The sequence below is a fragment of the Pseudochaenichthys georgianus genome, unplaced genomic scaffold (assembly GCF_902827115.2).
Source record: "Pseudochaenichthys georgianus unplaced genomic scaffold, fPseGeo1.2 scaffold_373_arrow_ctg1, whole genome shotgun sequence".
Taxonomy (NCBI): Eukaryota; Metazoa; Chordata; class Actinopteri; order Perciformes; family Channichthyidae; genus Pseudochaenichthys; species Pseudochaenichthys georgianus.
Genome location: NW_027262963.1, coordinates 10001 through 30000, shown reverse-complemented (window position 1 = coordinate 30000; position 20000 = coordinate 10001). Strand labels below are relative to the sequence as shown.

Genomic DNA, 20000 nt, shown 5'->3' with positions numbered 1-20000 from the left:
TTAGTTGCTGCTAATGTTGACTATTGTCTAAAATGTTATTTACAGAAATACAATCTAGAATTAAAAGAACGGTTTCCAGTCTGACCACCAGAGGGCGATAACAGACAGACAGAGAGTTGCAGCTGTTTTTGACAGTACATCGACCATGTGACTGATTATAAAGACATCTCTGCAGAGAGTTTTATTTTGAAAGGACAGCAGCTTTAAAACAAACAGGTTATTGATGCGTTAGCAGCGGAGGATCTATTTATACTGCAGTGAGTCGGGGGGGGGGGTTGGGTCAGGATATATTGGTGGGGTTTTGGGGGGGGGATTTCAGGTCTCGGTGGTATGTGACACACTCGGCTCATCTTTCAGATTTCAGTTCAGAGAGGAGAGTAAATGTCGAGGAATTCAGACGGAGACTGAAGCAGCTGAGCAGCACTACATACTGATATACACCTAAACATCAGCCGGAGAGGACTCTTTAAAGTAGAGACACTACATACTGATATACACCTGAACATCAGCCGGAGAGGACTCTTTAAAGTAGAGACACTACATACTGATATACACCTGAACATCAGCCGGAGAGGACTCTTTAAAGTAGAGACACTACATACTGATATACACCTGAACATCAGCCGGAGAGGACTCTTTAAAGTAGAGACACTACATACTGATATACACCTGAACATCAGCAGGAGAGGACTCTTTAAAGTAGAGACACTACATACTGATATACACCTGAACATCAGCAGGAGAGGACTCTTTAAAGTAGAGACACTACATACTGATATACACCTGAACATCAGCAGGAGAGGACTCTTTAAAGTAGAGACACTACATACTGATATACACCTGAACATCAGCAGGAGAGGACTCTTTAAAGTAGAGACACTACATACTGATATACACCTGAACATCAGCCGGAGAGGACTCTTTAAAGTAGAGACACTACATACTGATATACACCTGAACATCAGCCGGAGAGGACTCTTTAAAGTAGAGACACTACAAACTGATATACACCTGAACATCAGCCGGAGAGGACTCTTTAAAGTAGAGACACTACATACTGATATACACCTGAACATCAGCAGGAGAGGACTCTTTAAAGTAGAGACACTACATACTGATATACACCTGAACATCAGCAGGAGAGGACTCTTTAAAGTAGATACACTACATACTGATATACACCTGAACATCAGCAGGAGAGGACTCTTTAAAGTAGAGACACTACATTCTGATATACACCTGAACATCAGCAGGAGAGCACTCTTTAAAGTAGAGACACTACATTCTGATATACACCTGAACATCAGCAGGAGAGGACTCTTTAAAGTAGAGACACTACATACTGATATACACCTGAACATCAGCAGGAGAGGACTCTTTAAAGTAGAGACACTACATACTGATATACACCTGAACATCAGCAGGAAAGCACTCTTTAAAGTAGAGACACTACATTCTGATATACACCTGAACATCAGCCGGAGAGGACTCTTTAAAGTAGAGACACTACATACTGATATACACCTGAACATCAGCCGGAGAGGACTCTTTAAAGTAGAGACACTACATACTGATATACACCTGAACATCAGCAGGAGAGGACTCTTTAAAGTAGAGACACTACATACTGATATACACCTGAACATCAGCAGGAGAGGACTCTTTAAAGTAGAGACACTACATACTGATATACACCTGAACATCAGCAGGAGAGCACTCTTTAAAGTAGAGACACTACATACTGATATACACCTGAACATCAGCAGGAGAGGACTCTTTAAAGTAGAGACACTACATACTGATATACACCTGAACATCAGCAGGAGAGCACTCTTTAAAGTAGAGACACTACATACTAGGGGTGTAACGGTATCCGTATTCGTCCCGTACCGTCACGGTTCGGACGTCACGGTTCGGCACATGCAGTCACACGGCGAATACGCCTTTTTTTACGAGTGGGAAAAAAGTCTGTCATTCAGGGCAGTATCCACTACACTATATATAATCCAGGGGGCGGTATTGCGCCTAAAAGCTGTTTGCCAGCCGCCCTTAAACAACAAATGAAGAACAAGAAGAAACAACAACAAAACGAACTAAATACAAGAAGAAGAAAAGTTAGTTTGGCGATTTCAGATAACACACAGGAGCTAGAACCCACCGGCTTCTTTTAAATCAGCTGTGGGAACATGTCGGGTTCCCTGTGGACTACAATAACGATGAGGTGTGCGAGTGGTGGATTCGACGAGGACGGTGTGTCGGCGTTGTTAGATAGCGGTGCGGTATGCTAATGGTAACACACGCCAAACCTAAATCATATCAGAAGGCATCACCCAGATGTGCCACTCACCGGAGCCCGGCGAAAGACAACAGCAGTTCAACAGCTGATCCCCGCTGCTTTTAAGAAGCCGACAGACATGAGAGCCGAGAGACCAACATAAATAACGGAAGCTTTTGGCATATGTTTTTCAACGACTTTGCGCTCTGGAAACACTTTCTTATTATTTATGATGCAAGACATTCTTTTTAGTTTTACAGCTTGATGAAACCTTTTAGTTTGACATCAGCCATTATAGATAATATGGCCATCTGAGTGTGAGTGGTTTGTTTTTAACTGTTTAATGCAGTTAATTATTCAAAATGTCAGAGTTCCTTATTTTGAAACTGAAACTTGCACTACTGTTCAAAAGTAAATAACAACAAACAGGGAATTATGCATTTGGGACTTTTTTTTGCTTTTTCTTGTTGTACCGAACCGTGACCCCCAAACCGAGGTACGAACCGAACCGTGACTTCTGTGAACCGTTACACCCCTACTACATACTGATATACACCATGACCAAAAATAAAATATGCTATTGTTTTATGTCATATATTTATATTAGGGCTGTCAAACAATTACAATTTTTAATCAGATTAATCACAGCTTAAAAATAATTAATCAGATTAATCTCCATTCGAACTATGTCCAAAATGTGCCATTTCTTTATGTATATGTATTGTTGGGAATGGAAAGATAAATGAAAGCAGGCGGATATATCCATTTAACACAGTATCTATGTTTATTATAACATTGTTCTGCGTGTCAAAATGACAGACAGCCCACACACCTATCAATCATCAAACCGTGGGGTCTGAATTCATTACGTGTTGATTTCTATCAACGGGGAGTACTTCAGGAAAGTCGACAGAGGGGGGGGGGGGGGGGGCTAGTGGAGTACTTCCAGAAAGTCGACAGAGGGGGGGGGGGGGGGGCTAGTGGAGTACTTCGTGACCACAGAGAGTGAACGTTGTGATCAGCTGTTTCAGCGCAGGTCTCCAGTGAAGGGGGGAGTCTCCCTCCGCAGCCGGTTGGCGTAGTTTGGGCACAGTTCCGTCGTACAGACCGACGTTAACAGCAGCCTGTCTGTGCACACGGAGACCGACTCTGTCGTCCGGGGATCGAACCGCCTTCTGGAAAAGCTTCACAAGTACGTCGGTACGCAAATGCGCTTTGTGACACAAGTGACGGTACGCATTTCAGATTACGCACATAACCTGCGTACCAGTTATGTGTTACCTGTGCTACAGCAAAAGTATTCTGCGTCGGGACTTCCTGCAACAACACCACGCCGTTATCAAAGACGTTCTATTGAGAAGACGATCACTACGTGACAAAAGTTTTCAAAACCGTTTCTGGTCTTCGGTATTTCCAGACAAGTGGCTGAAATCAATCTGACTAACTGCTGTCTGTGCAATTTACTCCGCGAGTTGGCGGACTTTATTTTCGCTTACTTTAACATCATTGTTCATGGTGGGGCTGATAGGCCGCAAGGTGAACATCGAAAAGTCCTTTAGAAAAGAAATCCCGCTCCACAGAAGTGGAACTACATAATCTTTAGTTCATAAAAAGAGTCATGCTTCTCCACCAAAAAAAAGTTTGTCGCTAAAATTCCTGTCAATTCTTCTAGGCACGTAATTATTGGCTGAACTAGTCCCTTCAAAGCGTAATAATATCTTGGTCACAAGCAGTGCCACGGTTCGCCACGTGATCCTGCTACACCAATTGGGTAGCTGCATATTGTCAACAGAAGTGAAAGATGGCCGCCTACATGGTTGCGCTAAACCAGACCAAATGGATTCTAAGTAGGGGTGTTGAAAATAATCGTTTCTACGATGCATTGCGATGCGGACGTGGACGATTCGGTCTCGATGCAGTGACGGAAGATAATCGGTTATAGAGTAGTAACGTTGCTTCCTGATTTTCCGGCCGGGCTTTACTATAACGTTTTTTCTGTCACTTTAATATCAAATCGGTCGGTGACGCAGAGATCAGGGAACATACGTGACAGCGGCACAGCAACACGGAGCAGTCTGCTTTATCCACCAACACAAGAACACCAGTCCAGAACCGACAACAGCAGGACCCGCTCCGAATCACTCCGTGTCGCTGCGGCTCAGAGACACAGGGAGGGATTTATGTTTTTCAAAAATAATCGCGTTACAATCATGTCAGGTTTTTGGTGGATTTAATTAAGTCTTGGATTGCAAAGTATGAATGTCCTCTAGCAATTTGCAGATGATATATACGTGTGTAAAGTTTGTGAAGGCAGGAGGAAAAAAGCTTCCGCGATCACCGTCTCCTCTCCGTTCCTCCAAGCCCCGCCCCCTCCCTGAAAATAATGAGTGACAGGCTGACAGTGACCCGATAGAAACGTTGTTATTCACTTAATCACTGAGATATAATGAAGCTAATTTTATCTCATACATTCATGGGATTTATGTAACAGTAAGACAGAGAATGTGAGTGTGCACCCACATGCAGTATTTTTGTTTGTATATGCTGTTGTAAATACTCCTGTTGTCTGCTGTGTTCAGACTCAAGTCCTGTGTGTGATGCCACATTCAGGACATTGAGAATGGAACAACTTCACACACGGAGGCTAGACCTATACAATTCATTTATTTTGGTTTATAAATTAATGTCAAGACATTTATGTAATTGATTTCTGAAGCACTTTCTAAATAATAAAAAGAGAGTTCATATGTATTTACTGCATGTATGCATTGATGAAGAACCAGCACCCTCTCTGAAGAACCAGCACCTTACCGTAGTGGAGAGGTTTGTGTGCCCTGATGAACCTGGGGGCTGTGTTGTCTGGAACCTTGTGTTCCTGGTAGGGTCTCCCATGGCAAATTGGTCTCCGGCAAGGGGCCAGACTAAGATTGGTTCAAAAGACCTCATGAAAGGAAAAACAAGAAGTGAGGATACCCGGCCCGGAGGAAGCCCGGGGTCCCCTTCTGGAGCCAGGCCCAGAAGGGGGACTCGTCGGCGAGCGTCTGGTGGCCGGGCTTGCCACGGAGCCCGGCCGGGCCCAGCCCGAAAAGGCAACGTGGGCAACACCTCCGCTTCTCTGTCCCGCGGGCCCACCACCTACCGGAAACAGCGATGGGGTCGGGTGCGCTGCCAGACGGGTGGCAGTGAAAGCGGAGGGTCTCGACGGACCAGACCCGGGCGGCAGAAGCTGGCTTTGGGGACGTGGAACATCACCTCTCTGGGGGGGAAGGAGCCGGAGCTTGTGCGGGAGGTGGAGCGGTACCAGTTGGATCTGGTTGGGCTCACCTCTACGCACAGCGTCGGCTCTGGAACCTTACTTCTGGATAGGGGTTGGACTCTATTCTTCTCCGGAGTTGCTCAAGGTGTGAGGCGCCGGGCGGGTGTGGGGATACTCACAAGTCCCCGGTTAGGTGCTTCGTTGTTGGAGTTTACCCCAGTGGACGAGAGGGTCGCCTCCCTACGCCTGCGGGTTATGGGGGGGTAACTCTGACTGTGTGTGTGCTTATGCACCCAACAGCAGCTCAGAGTATACGGCCTTCTTGGAGACCCTGGAAAGAGTCCTGTATGGGGCTCCTGAAGGGGACTCCTTAGTCTTGCTGGGAGACTTCAACGCACATGTGGGCAATGATGGAGACACTTGGAGGGGCGTGATTGGGAGGAACGGCCCCCCTGATCTGAACCGGAGTGGTGGTTTGTTCCTGGACTTCTGTGCTAGTCATGGATTGGCCATAACAAACACCATGTTCGAACATAAGGATGCTCATAAGTGTACGTGGTACCAGAGCACCCTAGGCAGAAGGTCCATGATCGATTTCGTTATCGTATCATCGGACCTGAGGCCGTATGTTTTGGACACTCGGGTAAAGAGAGGGGCGGAGTTGTCAACTGATCACCATCTGGTGGTGAGTTGGGTCGAGTGGCGGGGGAAGCCTCTGGATAGACCTGGTAAGCCCAAACGTGTAGTTCGGGTGAACTGGGACCGTCTGGAGGAGGCCCAAGTTCAGGAGGCCTTCAACTCACACCTGCGGCGGAGCTTTTCGGGCATTCCTGTGGAGGTTGGGGACATTGAACCAGAGTGGTCGGTGTTCAAAGCCTCTATTGCCGAAGCCGCGGTGGGGAGCTGTGGTCTCAAGGTCCTAGGTGCCTCAAGGGGCGGTAACCCTCGAACCTCCTGGTGGACACCGGCGGTCAGGGAAGCCGTCCGACTGAAGAAGGAGGCCTTCAGGGATTTGTTATCCCGGGGGACTCCCGAAGCAGTTGCAAGGTACCGACAGGCCCGAAGGGCAGCAGCCTCATCCGTGGCCGAGGCAAAGCAGCGGGTGTGGGAGAAGTTCGGAGAAGACATGGAGAAGGACTTTCGGGCGGCACCAAAGTTGTTCTGGAAAACTGTCCGACACCTCAGGAGGGGGAAGCAGGGAACCATCCAAGCTGTGTACAGTAAGGATGGGACGTTGTTGACCTCAACTGATGGAGTGTTGGGGCGTTGGAAGGAACACTTTGAGGAACTCCTGAACCCGACAACTCCGCCCTCTATGTTAGAGGCAGAGCTGGAGTATGACGGGGGATCAACGCCAATCTCCCGGGGGGAGGTCACTGAGGTCGTCAAACAACTCCACAGTGGCAAAGCCCCGGGGGTGGATGAGATCCGCCCGGAAATGCTGAAGGCTCTGGGTGTTGAGGGACTGTCATGGTTGACACGTCTCATCAACGTTGCGTGGAAGTCGGAAACGGTACCGAAAGGAGTGGCAGACCAGGGTGGTGGTCCCCCTTTTCAAAAAGGGGGATCAGAGGGTGTGTGCCAATTACAGAGGCATCACACTACTCAGCCTCCCCGGGAAAGTTTACTCCAAGGTACTCGAAAGGAGGGTCAGGTCGATTGTCGAACCTCAGATTGAGGAGGAACAATGCGGATTCTGTCCTGGTCGTGGAACGACGGATCAGCTTTTTACTCTCGCAAGGATCCTGGAGGGGGCCTGGGAGTACGCTTATCCGGTCTACATGTGTTTTGTAGACTTGGAGAAGGCGTATGACCGGGTTCCCAGGGAGTTACTGTGGGAGGTGCTGCGGGAGTATGGGGGGAGGGGGTCTCTACTCAGGGCCATCCAATCTCTGTACTCCCAAAGCGAGAGCTGTGTCCGGGTCCTCGGCAGTAAGTCGGACCCATTTCCGGTGAGGGTTGGCCTCCGCCAGGGCTGCGCTTTGTCACCAATCCTGTTTGTAATATACATGGATCGGATTTCGAGGCGTAGTCGTGGGGGGGGGGGTCTGCAGTTCGGTGGACTAAGGATTGCACCACTGCTTTTTGCAGATGATGTGGTTCTGATGGCTTCATCGGTCTGCGACCTTCAGCACTCACTGGATCGGTTCACCACCGAGTGTGAAGCGGCTGGGATGAGGATCAGCACCTCCAAATCTGAGGCCATGGTTCTCAGCAGGAAACCGATGGACTGTCCACTCCAGGTAGGGAATGAGTCCTTACCCCAAGTGAAGGAGTTCAAGTATCTCGGGGTCTTGTTCTCGAGTGAGGAAACAATGGAGCGTGAGATGGGCCGGAGTATCGGAGCAGCGGGAGCGGTACTGCAGTCGCTTTACCGCACCGTGTGACGAAAAGGGAGCTGAGCCGGAAGGCAAAGCTCTCTGTCTACCGGGCCGTGTTCGTTCCTCCCCTCACCTGCGGTCATGAAGGATGGGTCATGACCCAAAGAACCAGATCGCGGATACAAGCGGCCGAGATGGGTTTCCTCCGCAGGGTGGCTGGTGTCTCCCTTAGGGATAAGGTGAGAAGTTCGGTCATCAGGGAGGGACTCGGAGTTGAGCCGCTCCTCCTTCGCGTCGAAAGGAGCCAGTTGAGGTGGTTCGGGCACCTAGTTAGGATGCCACCTGGGCGCCTCCCTAGGGAGGTGTTACAGGCACGTCCAGCTGGGAGGAGACCAAGGGGTAGACCTAGGACCAGGTGGAGGGATTATATCTCTTCGCTGGCCTGGGAGCGCCTTGGGATCCCCCAGTCAGAGCTGGTTGATGAGGGGAAAGGAACGTTTGGGGCTCTCTGCTGGAACTGCTACCCCGAGACCCGACCACGGATAAGCGGGAGAAGATGGATGGATGGATGGATGGATGGTCTTCAGCATATTTTACCGGTCATAGTCCGGTAATTACCGGCTAACGGGAACTCTGCATACCACACAGAGATGCTGTGAGAAACCAATGAGAGTTTGGAACATTGAACAATGTAAATCTATTCTAGCAGAGCTCAACAATGGAACTATGATCAGTGGAAGTGGCCGTGGCATGGGACCTTTAAATGTTGTATGTGAGGGACTACGGATGGAAATTAGCTCAAAGCTAAAAATCCGGCATATTTATTACACTTGAAGCATTCTTTATTTTGGGTGTTCATGAAATAATAAATAAACGATTACATTAAATATATCTGACAGTCTTCTGATATCTTCCTCCCTCATTATGTATATATTTAAATTTAAATGTCTATTTTATTTTGTCTATTTCTATCTTTCTACTCATTTTCTTTTTTACATTATTTGCAAATGTGGTCTTTTAGTTTCATGCAATAAACTTGATTCTGAAATGTAGAAAATATCAATTAATCTCCCAACATGTTTAAAGGAGATTGCCCAGGTAAGGGTTAATTTAAAGGGAAATGAAATATGTCAGACAAACTGCAGCAAATGTAAACCTACATAACTTCTGTAATAACAGACGTAATGGGATACAAATTAAATATATATAAATACACATGGTCTGGAGGCGTGTGGCGCAGTGGCCTAGTGCGTTGGGATCAGGGGAGCACAGGTTCAAACTGCAGTCAGCATGTCCCTGAGACACTTCAGCCCAAAGTGCTCCTGTGGGGATTGTCCACAGTATGGATAAAAGCGACTAACAAGTAACATGTCATGTAATGTCTGCACAGCCCTCCACTTTAACATACACTGTTGTCATATTATATGCATTGTCCCAAGTGTTTTAGTTGTAGGCAATAAACTTGATTCTGAAATGTAGAAAATATAAATAAATGTCCCTAAATGTTTACATGAGATTCCCCATTTCAGGGTTAATGTAAACCTTAGACAACAAGTGAAATTAAATATGTCAGAGAAACCACAGCACATGTCATGCTACTTGGTAATAAACCCAGTTCTGATCCCAGAAAACACTGCAATAGGCGTAAACATGTGGGAAATATCAATTAATTCCCCAAAATGTGATTGGCCATGTAAGGGTTAGTTTAAACATTAAACAACACGTGAACTAAAACCATGTCAGTGTGAGATCTGACGGTTTAAATGTCAACTGTTGTTTTTTTAAATGTCAACTGTTGTGTCATCGGCAGCAGCTGCTGAGCTAACACCGCTAGCCACCTGCGAGCTAACAGCCCTAACATCAGCTCATAAAACCTGTAAACATCAAACCGTGGGTTTAGTTAAACATGGGGGGGGAACAAGGGGAGTTTGTTACCTTTGTGATCCGTTTTAAAGCCATGGTTGCTGCGTCGTGGAGGAGGAGGAGGAGGTGAAGCTAGGTGATGCTAACTAACTAGCATCTAGGCTTGTTAGCTTCTGTAGGCCGGCTAAGCTAAGCTGTGCTAACACATACACCGGGTTTCAATACTGACTTCGTTTTAATCTCGTTTGTTTGTCTTGGTAAACTCAGGGGTTGATACTTTATCTCTGCTTCGCGTCAGTCCTTCACTTTAAACTGACTCTGGAATAACGGGACGAGTCTGTCGGTTCTTTTCCAACCCGGTTTAGATGAAACCACGCCCACTTCTGCATTAACGTAACTCTGCGTGATTGCGTCATGGATGCGTAGAACGTAACGTAACACATTTATGTCATGCTCTTGCGGGCTCTGAAGTGAAATGTACTTCTTGCGCCAAATACATCAGTACAAGTAAATCAAAGTTTATTTAATTAGCCCAATATCACAAATGGTGCTTTTGTCTCAGGGGGCTTTACAGTTTATACAGAACATGAATACGCTGCTGTAAGCTTTTCAAGAAATATGTATCGAAGAGAGAAGAGTCCCTGGGTACAACTTGACAGAAAGCTTCCAAATAAAAGTGGGATTTGTCAAAGGAAGTGAAAGTTAATATTATAGCAACTAAACATATCTTGTTTCCACAGAACACAAGGCTACTGACATGTTGATCGAAGAGATATGAAGAAGTGGATTTAGCATAATAGGTGACCTTTAAATAAAAAAAATTACTTTATTTTTATAGTGAAAGGCTTGAAAACAGTCCTGTAAATAATCATACTAGTACTTTAAACGGATCCAGATTAAATACAAAGACTCAAAAAGGGTGTATATATAAAAAAACAACTTTATTTAAAAAATAACAATCAATGAAAAGCCTGTGTTGAACTGTACAGTGCTGGGTGAAGATATAAATAGAGAAAAGACTACAACTCCTCACAGCTCTGGACTTCCTTTCCCACAATGCCTTGCAATAGTCTTATTGTATCAGAGGAAGAGGATCACACTGACATGGAAAAACATGTTTTAGCAAATCAAGTGTTTCAAAGCGTTCAGTGGTGAAACAGACAGAAAATAAATGGGCCAAAAAAACTAAACAGACATTTTTTTTTTTACACCGAAAAGACAGATTTCAATGTTTTTAAAGTCATATTAATTTCCACATGTTTATAAGTGAATATGTGTTGTAATGATTCCTCCTGTTCATACGGACAGATACACTCCAGTTCATATCAGACATAGGGTGTCCCACAAATAGTCGATATCCTGCATTTGATTGATAGTCGTCCGCCTGAAACGTGGCTTTTATCCGCTTTTATCCAACGTTTTTTATAAAACAAGAGAGGGCGGTGTGTGTGTGTGTGTGTGTGTGTGTGTGTGTGTGTGTGTGTGTGTGTGTGTGTGTGTGTGTGTGTGTGTGTGTGTGTGTGTGTGTGTGTGTGTGTAAAGCTTTGAGGGGTCGAGAACACCTGATAAAGAGATTTATAAGAACAGTCCATTCACCATTTATTTTAAGTGTTGGACAGACATTATATTAAAATCTAAAGTAGTTCTTAGCAACGCACTACACGTCTTCTTCCCCCCATGTGGCTTGTTGGCACCTGGTCACCATAACCAGGGATAAGAAATATGATATTTAAAAAGGGAATAATCCTAAAATCTCAACATAAATGTGGGCGCAACATTTGAACTCAAACTGGACATTTTTACTCGGGACTCTTTAAACAGATCCTTCCCAGCCCGTCTGCTGAGGAGGAATCCCACCAGCATCCCCTCACATCAACACATGTGAGAGTTATATATTCAAACATGTCTTTACAGTCATCTCTCTAGTTATAGCACCTTTCCCCTGAAACGAAACCCTCCGTCTGATGTCCCGGTCTGTCCCTGAACATGATCCTAAATATCCTCAAGTCATTCAAATCCTTATCTTTTCTTATTTTACATTCTTTGGTTGTTGGAGTGCCATCAATACATGTTGAGTTTAAAAACACATTTCATTAAAAAATAGTTTGTTAAAAAGCTTCCTGATGAGTGTATGGTTTGTGATTATGGGATGGATGTTCAGGCTGTGGAGAGCTCCACTCCGCTGTCACACACCCCGCTGTCGATCTGCACCTCCGCCTTCACATCCTGCACCTGAACCTCACCTGAGGACGAGAAACAGTCATGTGATCACTACGGTGCATTCAGGGGGCGTCAGAAAAATCAGGATTTATTTTTAATTCATAAGTTAATGGTTTTGAGAAAGAATATATTATACTTTCACATTGTTATTATTATTCATTCAATTAATTCCATTATTGTTATATTTCATATTTCTTTTAATCATTTCGGTGTTATTTATTAAAGATCTAAAATGCTGACTCATCGTGTGATCTCACCTCCGCTCTCATTGGTCAGCTGAGTGTCGTCGTGGTTACGCAGCGCCTCCTCCAGGACGCTCAGCGCTCGGCACTCTCCGACTGACCTCAGACCAGCGAGTAGATCCCGCACCGTCCCACCTGACACCTGCAGGTCAGAGGAGCACAACACATAATCAGACACAACGTTATTGATCCTCACTGGACTCCTTCGTTCACTTCCAGAACATCGCGACAGAGGGGAACAGACATTTAACAAAACACCACAATCACTGAAGAGAACGCGCTCCTCTCGCACATTAGACGCAGGGTTTGACTCTGCATTTAACTTGAGGAATGACTGGTGCACGACCAAGCCTCCAGGAAGTGCTCCGGACTCTGGGGTAAATGTTCCTAGTGGCCAAACGGCGGTACTACAACTCCCGTATCAGGCCGTGACGTCACTGGGACAGAGATACTTTTTCCCATTGAATCATTCGGTCCTTAAAGTTGTAAAATGCACTAAAAGCCGAATCTAGATTTAGTAGTAGTAGTAGAACCTTTATTTCTCCAGGAAAATCAATTAAGAACAAATTCTTATTTACAATGATGACCTGCCAGGAGGCAAAGGCTTCCTGAGGGGATGGGGTTTGGGAGGAAATAAAAAGACACACTCCGGGCACTACAGAACCCAGGAGACAACACAAACACATAGAGGAGAGATGACAGGCATAGCAGTTGAACATATAAAAACTCTAAAACAATATTGCTGTGGTTCAATCAGTCATTAAAATCAGCATCAGTGTGTGCCAGGGTGTCTGTAATAGTGACATTGAAGGTGCGGGGGGAGACAAAGGTTTTAATTTGTAATGTTTTTTGAACGGTATTCCAGCTATCTGCCGCTGCACACTGAAAGGCGGAGCGGCCAAAGGATGTATGGGCTTTAGGGATCTTTAGCAGGATGCTTGTAGCTGACCGGGTGTTGTGTGTTGGGGGTGTGCGGAGTTGCAGTAATTGTGTGAGGTAGAAGGGAGTGAGGCCTAGGAGTGTTTTGTAAACAAACATCAGCCAGTGGATGTTGCGTCTGGTCTCAAGAGAGGGCCAGTTAGCCAGAGAGTACAGGTCACGGTGGTGTGTCCTGTAGGGCAGGGGTCCCCAAACCCCGGGCCGCGGACCGGTACCGGTCCGTGGGTCATTTGGTACCGGGCCGCAGAGAAAAAATAAATAACTTACATTATTTCCGTTTTATTTATTATCTGAGTTTGAACAATGTTTTATTTTGAAAACTGACCGGATTCCCTCTGTTACATCCGTCAATGCCGCTAATCCGTTGCAGCTCAAATGAAACCCACAAGCTAGCAAAATGAGTAAAAAACAAACATCTTTGGAAAGTTTCTTTGCGAAGGGAAAAAGGCCCAGTGAGGAGACAGAAGAAGATCCTACGACTTCCAAGAAAAAAAAAGCTGCATTTAACAGACAATACCAGGAGTCCTACTTAAAATATGGATTTATCGCGACAGGTGATGCCCGCGCACCAAGCCCGCTCTGCATAATATGCGACAACCGGCTCTCTAATGAGGCAATGAAGCCTTCAAAACTGCCACTTGGAGACCAAGCATCCTGCATTAAAAGACAAGCCTTCGGAGTATTTTGAAAGAAAAAAGCATGAACAAGAAGGACAGAAGCAATTCCTGAGGGCAATTCATTCTCCCAGATGGTGCATGATCACCTGTGTTTGCTTTTAAAAGAGTTCGAGCGCTACTTCCCAACCACAAAAGACCCACAAACTGCCAAGGAATGGATCCGCGACGCATTTGTCAACAAACCAGGTGAATCAAGCATGTCTACGCAAGAAGAAGATCAACTGCTGGAGATCGCAAATGACGGCGGCCTTAAAAGTATGTTCGAGACAACAACTCTGCCGGTGTTCTGGATTAAAGTCACGGCAGAATACCCTGAGATCGCCACAACAGCACTGAAAACCCTGTTGCCATTTCCGACATCCTATTTGTGTGAAGCGGGATTTTCTGCAGTGACAGCAACCAAAACAAAATTACGGAGTAGACTGGACATAAGCAACACACTTCGGGTGTCATTGTCTCCCATTGCCCCCAGATGGGACCGTCTCGTTGCAGAGAAACAAGCTCAGGGCTCCCACTGATTTAGCGTTATGGTGAGCTGTATTTTTCATGCACTTTATATTTGTTTTTGTGTTGTATCTTATTTTGAAGGCATGTTTAAACGTTACCATAGCGACCAGAGAGTGTTAGGGGGCAGAGAGGATGTTACTCATGTTATGTTGTTGGTGCGATGTTCCGAGGTCGCTGATAATAAAGTTGCATACGAGTACACAGTGGATTCACGTTTAATATTATATTTATGAAAATACCACCGTTTTTATGCTGGTTGTATCATTTTATTTTGTGTATTTATCCGCCACACCTTAAAGGCCGGTCCGTGAAAATATTGTCTGACATTAAAACGGTCCGTGGCGCAAAAAAGGTTGGGGACCGCTGCTGTAGGGGGCATTGGTGGCGAAGCGGGTGGCGAAGTGATACAGAACGTCTAAATGATCGAGAGCTCCTTTACACGCCGAGCGGTAGATGGTGTCCCCGTAGTCGAACAGAGGAAGGACCGTCATCTGGACCAGAGAGAGTTTAGCAGATGAAGTGAATGAGGAGCGATTCCTGTACAGAAAGCTGAGTCTAGCTTTAACCTTGGTCTGAATTTTGGAGAGATGTTCTGAGAATGACAGATTGCTGTCAATCCAAAATCCAAGTATAAGATTTAACTATTTCGAGGTCCCGGCCATTGGCGGTCACAATAGTGCCAGTTTGGGAGGCACCACTGCGGCCAAACCACATGCTCTTGGTTTTAGTGGTGTTCAGGACCAGGCCGAGGGCAGAGAGATGGGACTGGATTCTCTGAAAACTATCCTGAAGAGTTGTCAGGACAGTATCCGGGGAAGGGCCAGCAGTGTACAGAATCGTGTCATCAGCATATAGGTGGATAGAGGAGTTGCCCACTGATTTCTCCATGTCATTTATATATATTGAGAATAGGATGGGTGCTAGGATAGAGCCTTGTGGTACTCCCTTAGAGATGGATAGGGGCTGTGTCATCAGATTTTCAGATTTTACACACTGGGTGCGCATGGACAGGTAGTTTTCAAACCAGGCTATCGATTGGACACCAATGCATCTAAGCTTTCCCAGAAGCAGTTGGTGATCTACGGTCGAAGGCTTTGGCAAGATCGATGAAAATGGCAGCACAGTATCGTCTGGAGTCAAGGGCATTGATGATATCATTTAGGACTTTGAGAGTCGCCGTCTCACACCCATGACCTGCACGGAACCCAGACTGCATGTCAGATGGTACGTTGTAAGTCTTCAGAAACCATGTTAGCTGTTTGCAAACTAACTTTTCGAACACTTTCGCTATACAGGGTAGAATGGATATTGGACGATAGCAGTTGGGGTCAGCATGGTTTCCCCCTTTAAACAAAGGTTGCTCTAAGGCTGCCTTACAGGCAGAAGGTAGCACTGCTGTCTGTATGGACAGATTACAGAGGTGGGAGATAGCTTCTGCAATAATCGGGCCTGCCACTTTAAAAAAGAAGGGGTCTAGCCCATCGAGACCTGCAGGTTTGTTGGGGTCAAGTTTGCTAAGGACCTCCAGCACATCGTTCTCACTAACTTCCTGTAGGCAGAAGCTGTGGCGTGGGGCTGCGCTAGAGGGGCTGGGTGGCGGAGTGTTGGTAGTGTTTAATTTCTCTCTCTATTCATTCTACTGAGCCGAGAGCGGGAGATCGGGGCGGGGCTTAATGACAGGAGGTGGGGCTTAATGGCAGGGGGTGGGGCTTAAGGAGAAACTCAACTCTCCTCTATAATCTCTGACAGCAAGGCATGATGGGTAATTTGGGACGTTTGACTCATTCACCCATTTTGTCTTCATGAGCCAACGAGCAGCTCTCATAGGAAAGAACAAGCCCCGCCCCGCGCTCCAATACATTGTACGTGATAGGCTAAGGGGCGGGACACTCTAAGCTGGTTGACCAATCACAGAGTTGCTACTGTTTTTCACTGTAACAACAACAAAACAGTCACATGAAAACAGTGTGTGTGTGTGTGTGTGTGTGTGTGTGTGTGTGTGTGTGTGTGTGTGTGTGTGTGAGTGTGTGTGTGTGTGTGTGTGAGTGTGTGTGTGTGTGTGTGTGTGTGTGTGTGTGTGAGACCTCGTAGCTGTCCAGCAGGGTTTTGGCGGGGGAGGGGCTCAGCCTGAAGGCCGTGTTGAGGATCCCGAGGCTCAAACTGTGAGCCAGGTTTTCCCAGCATCCTTCACTCTCCAGCGCGCGACACACCTGCTGCTTCACCTGCACGTCCAGACTCGCCAGGTCACCTGCACACACACACACGCACACACACACACTAATTAATACATTATTACAGAGAGTGTGTATTTTATTTTCCTTGAAGACCATTTCCTAATGCTGAATGCTGAAACTGCTCTCTACAAAATATAAAGACTAATTAAAGAAACGTACATTAGTGAGTCATAAATAAAATCAAAGTACAGACTAAACTCACCTTGAGGAGCGGCGAAGGCTTTGTGTGGAGACTTTGGTTCATACTCTTTACCATTCAGAAGATCCAACACCTGCAAACACACACACACACACACATGAATTGGTGAACGAGTCCAGAAGTCCAGCTGCTAAAGGTTTAGAAAGTCTGTGTTTCTGCACCTGAGCGTTGGCGGCCATGCTGATGGGCGTGTTTCCTGGGATGTAACCTTCATCTTCCCCTTCACCCTCCTCTTCATCACCGCACTCCTCCTCCCTGAAGAAGAGCGGCTCGAAGTTCTCCTTCTGAGGGTCCGCACCTGAAACACACACACACACACACACACACACACACACACACACACACACACACACACATTACACAATGATTACACAACAACACGAGATCAAGAGATCATACAATAAAAAATATAAGGAAATTATAATGAAGACAGTTCTAGTCTATCAGGGCTGCACCAAACAACTATTCATTGAGTACCCCAAGACTATACATTGATTACCCCAAGACTATTCATTTATTACCCCAAGACTATTCATTTATTACCCCAAGACTATTCATTGATTACCCCAAGACTATTCATTTATTACCCCAAGACTATTCATTGATTACCCCAAGACTATTCATTGATTACCCCAAGACTATTCATTGATTACCCCAAGACTATTCATTGACTACCCCAAGACTATTGATTTATTACCCCAAGACTATTCATTGATTACCCCAAGACTATTCATTTATTACCCCAAGACTATTCATTGACTACCCCAAGACTATTCATTTATTACCCCAAGACTATTCATTTATTGACTACCCCAAGACTATTCATTTATTGACTACCCCAAGACTATTCATTTATTACCCCAAGACTATTCATTTATTACCCCAAGACTATTCATTGATTACCCCAAGACTATTCATTGATTACCCCAAGACTATTCATTGATTACCCCAAGACTATTCATTGACTACCCCAAGACTATTCATTTATTACCCCAAGACTATTCATTGATTACCCCAAGACTATTCATTTATTGACTACCCCAAGACTATTCATGTATTACCCCAAGACTATTCATTGATTACCCCAAGACTATTCATTGATTACCCCAAGACTATTCATTGATTACCCAAGACTATTCATTGATTACCCCAATACTATTCATTGATAACCCCAAGACTATTCATTTATTACCCCAAGACTATTCATTTATTGACTACCCCAAGAGTATTCATGTATTACCCCAATAATATTCATTGATTACCCCAAGACTATTCATGTATTACCCCAAGACTATTCATTGATTACCCCAAGACTATTCATTTATTACCCCAAGACTATTCATTGATTACCCCAAGACTATTCATTTATTGATTACCCCAAGACTATTCATTTATTACCCCAAGACTATTCATTGATTACCCCAAGACTATTCATTTATTACCCCAAGACTATTCATTGACTACCCCAAGACTATTCATTTATTACCCCAAGACTATTCATTTATTGACTACCCCAAGACTATTCATTTATTGACTACCCCAAGACTATTCATTTATTACCCCAAGACTATTCATTTATTACCCCAAGACTATTCATTGATTACCCCAAGACTATTCATTGATTACCCCAAGACTATTCATTGATTACCCCAAGACTATTCATTGATTACCCCAAGACTATTCATTGACTACCCCAAGACTATTCATTTATTACCCCAAGACTATTCATTGATTACCCCAAGACTATTCATTTATTGACTACCCCAAGACTATTCATGTATTACCCCAAGACTATTCATTGATTACCCCAAGACTATTCATTGATTACCCCAAGACTATTCATTGATTACCCAAGACTATTCATTGATTACCCCAATACTATTCATTGATAACCCCAAGACTATTCATTTATTACCCCAAGACTATTCATTTATTGACTACCCCAAGAGTATTCATGTATTACCCCAATAATATTCATTGATTACCCCAAGACTATTCATGTATTACCCCAAGACTATTCATTGATTACCGCAAGACTATTCATTTATTGATTACCCCAAGACTATTCATTTATTACCCCAAGACTATTCATTGATTACCCAAAGACTATTCATTGATTACCCCAAGACTATTCATTTATTACCCCAAGACTATTCATGGACTACCCCAAGACTATTCATGTATTACCCCAAGACTATTCATTGATTACCCCAAGACTATTCATGTATTGACTACCCCAAGACTATTCATCTATTACCCCAAGACTATTCATTGATTACCCCAAGACTATTCATTTATTACCCCAAGACTATTCATTGATTACCCCAAGACTATTCATTGATTACCCCAAGACTATTCATTTATTGATTACCCCAAGACTATTCATTTATTACCCCAAGACTATTCATTGATTACCCCAAGACTATTCATTTATTGACTACCCCAAGACTATTCATTTATTACCCCAAGACTATTCATTGATTACCCCAAGACTATTCATTGACTACCCCAAGACTATTCATTTATTACCCCAAGACTATTCATTTATTACCCCATGACTATTCATTGATTACCCCAAGACTATTCATTTATTGATTATCCCAAGACTATTCATTTATTACCCAAAGACTATTCATTGATTACCCCAAGACTATATTCATTTATTACCCCAAGACTATTCATTGATTACCCCAAGACTATTCATTTATTACCCCAAGACTATTCATTGATTACCCCAAGACTATTCATTTATTGACCACCCCAAGACTATTCATTGATTACCCCAAGACTATTCATTTATTGACTACCCCAAGACTATTCATTTATTACCCCAAGACTATTCATTGATTACCCCAAGACTATTCATTGACTACCCCAAGACTATTCATTGACTACCCCAAGACTATTCATTTATTACCCCAAGACTATTCATTTATTACCCAAAGACTATTCATTTATTACCCCAAGACTATTCATTTATTAATTACCCCAAGACTATTCATTTATTAATTACCCCAAGACTATTCATTTATTACCCCAAGACTATTCATTTATTACCCCAAGACTATTCATTGATTACCCCAAGACTATTCATTTATTGATTACCCCAAGACTATTCATTTATTACCCTAAGACTATTCATTGATTACCCCAAGACTATTCATTTATTACCCCAAGACTATTCATGGACTACCCCAAGACTATTCATTTATTACCCCAAGACTATTCATTGATTACCCCAAGACTATTCATTTATTGACTACCCCA

The 20000-nt window shown here is 44.4% G+C and overlaps 2 protein-coding genes across 2 annotated transcripts in view; both read right to left on the bottom strand.

The window, feature by feature from the left end:
* LOC117442235 (ubiquitin-conjugating enzyme E2-17 kDa-like) overlaps positions 1-10113 on the bottom strand; it is a 34091-nt gene extending 23978 nt beyond the window's left edge. Inside the window, exon 1 of the mRNA XM_034078236.1 lies at positions 9788-10113. Coding sequence (XP_033934127.1) covers positions 9788-9811 — 24 coding nt within the window. The 5' untranslated portion in view covers positions 9812-10113. The remainder of the gene's footprint in view (positions 1-9787) is intronic.
* Positions 10114-10635: 522 nt separating this feature from the next.
* LOC117442241 (nuclear factor NF-kappa-B p105 subunit) overlaps positions 10636-20000 on the bottom strand; it is a gene marked incomplete at its 5' end in the record, with an annotated part of 16883 nt that continues 7518 nt past the window's right edge. The window contains 5 exons of the mRNA XM_034078239.1: positions 10636-11958; positions 12193-12319; positions 16385-16548; positions 16737-16806; positions 16895-17031. Coding sequence (XP_033934130.1) covers positions 11873-11958; positions 12193-12319; positions 16385-16548; positions 16737-16806; positions 16895-17031 — 584 coding nt within the window. The remainder of the gene's footprint in view (positions 11959-12192; positions 12320-16384; positions 16549-16736; positions 16807-16894; positions 17032-20000) is intronic.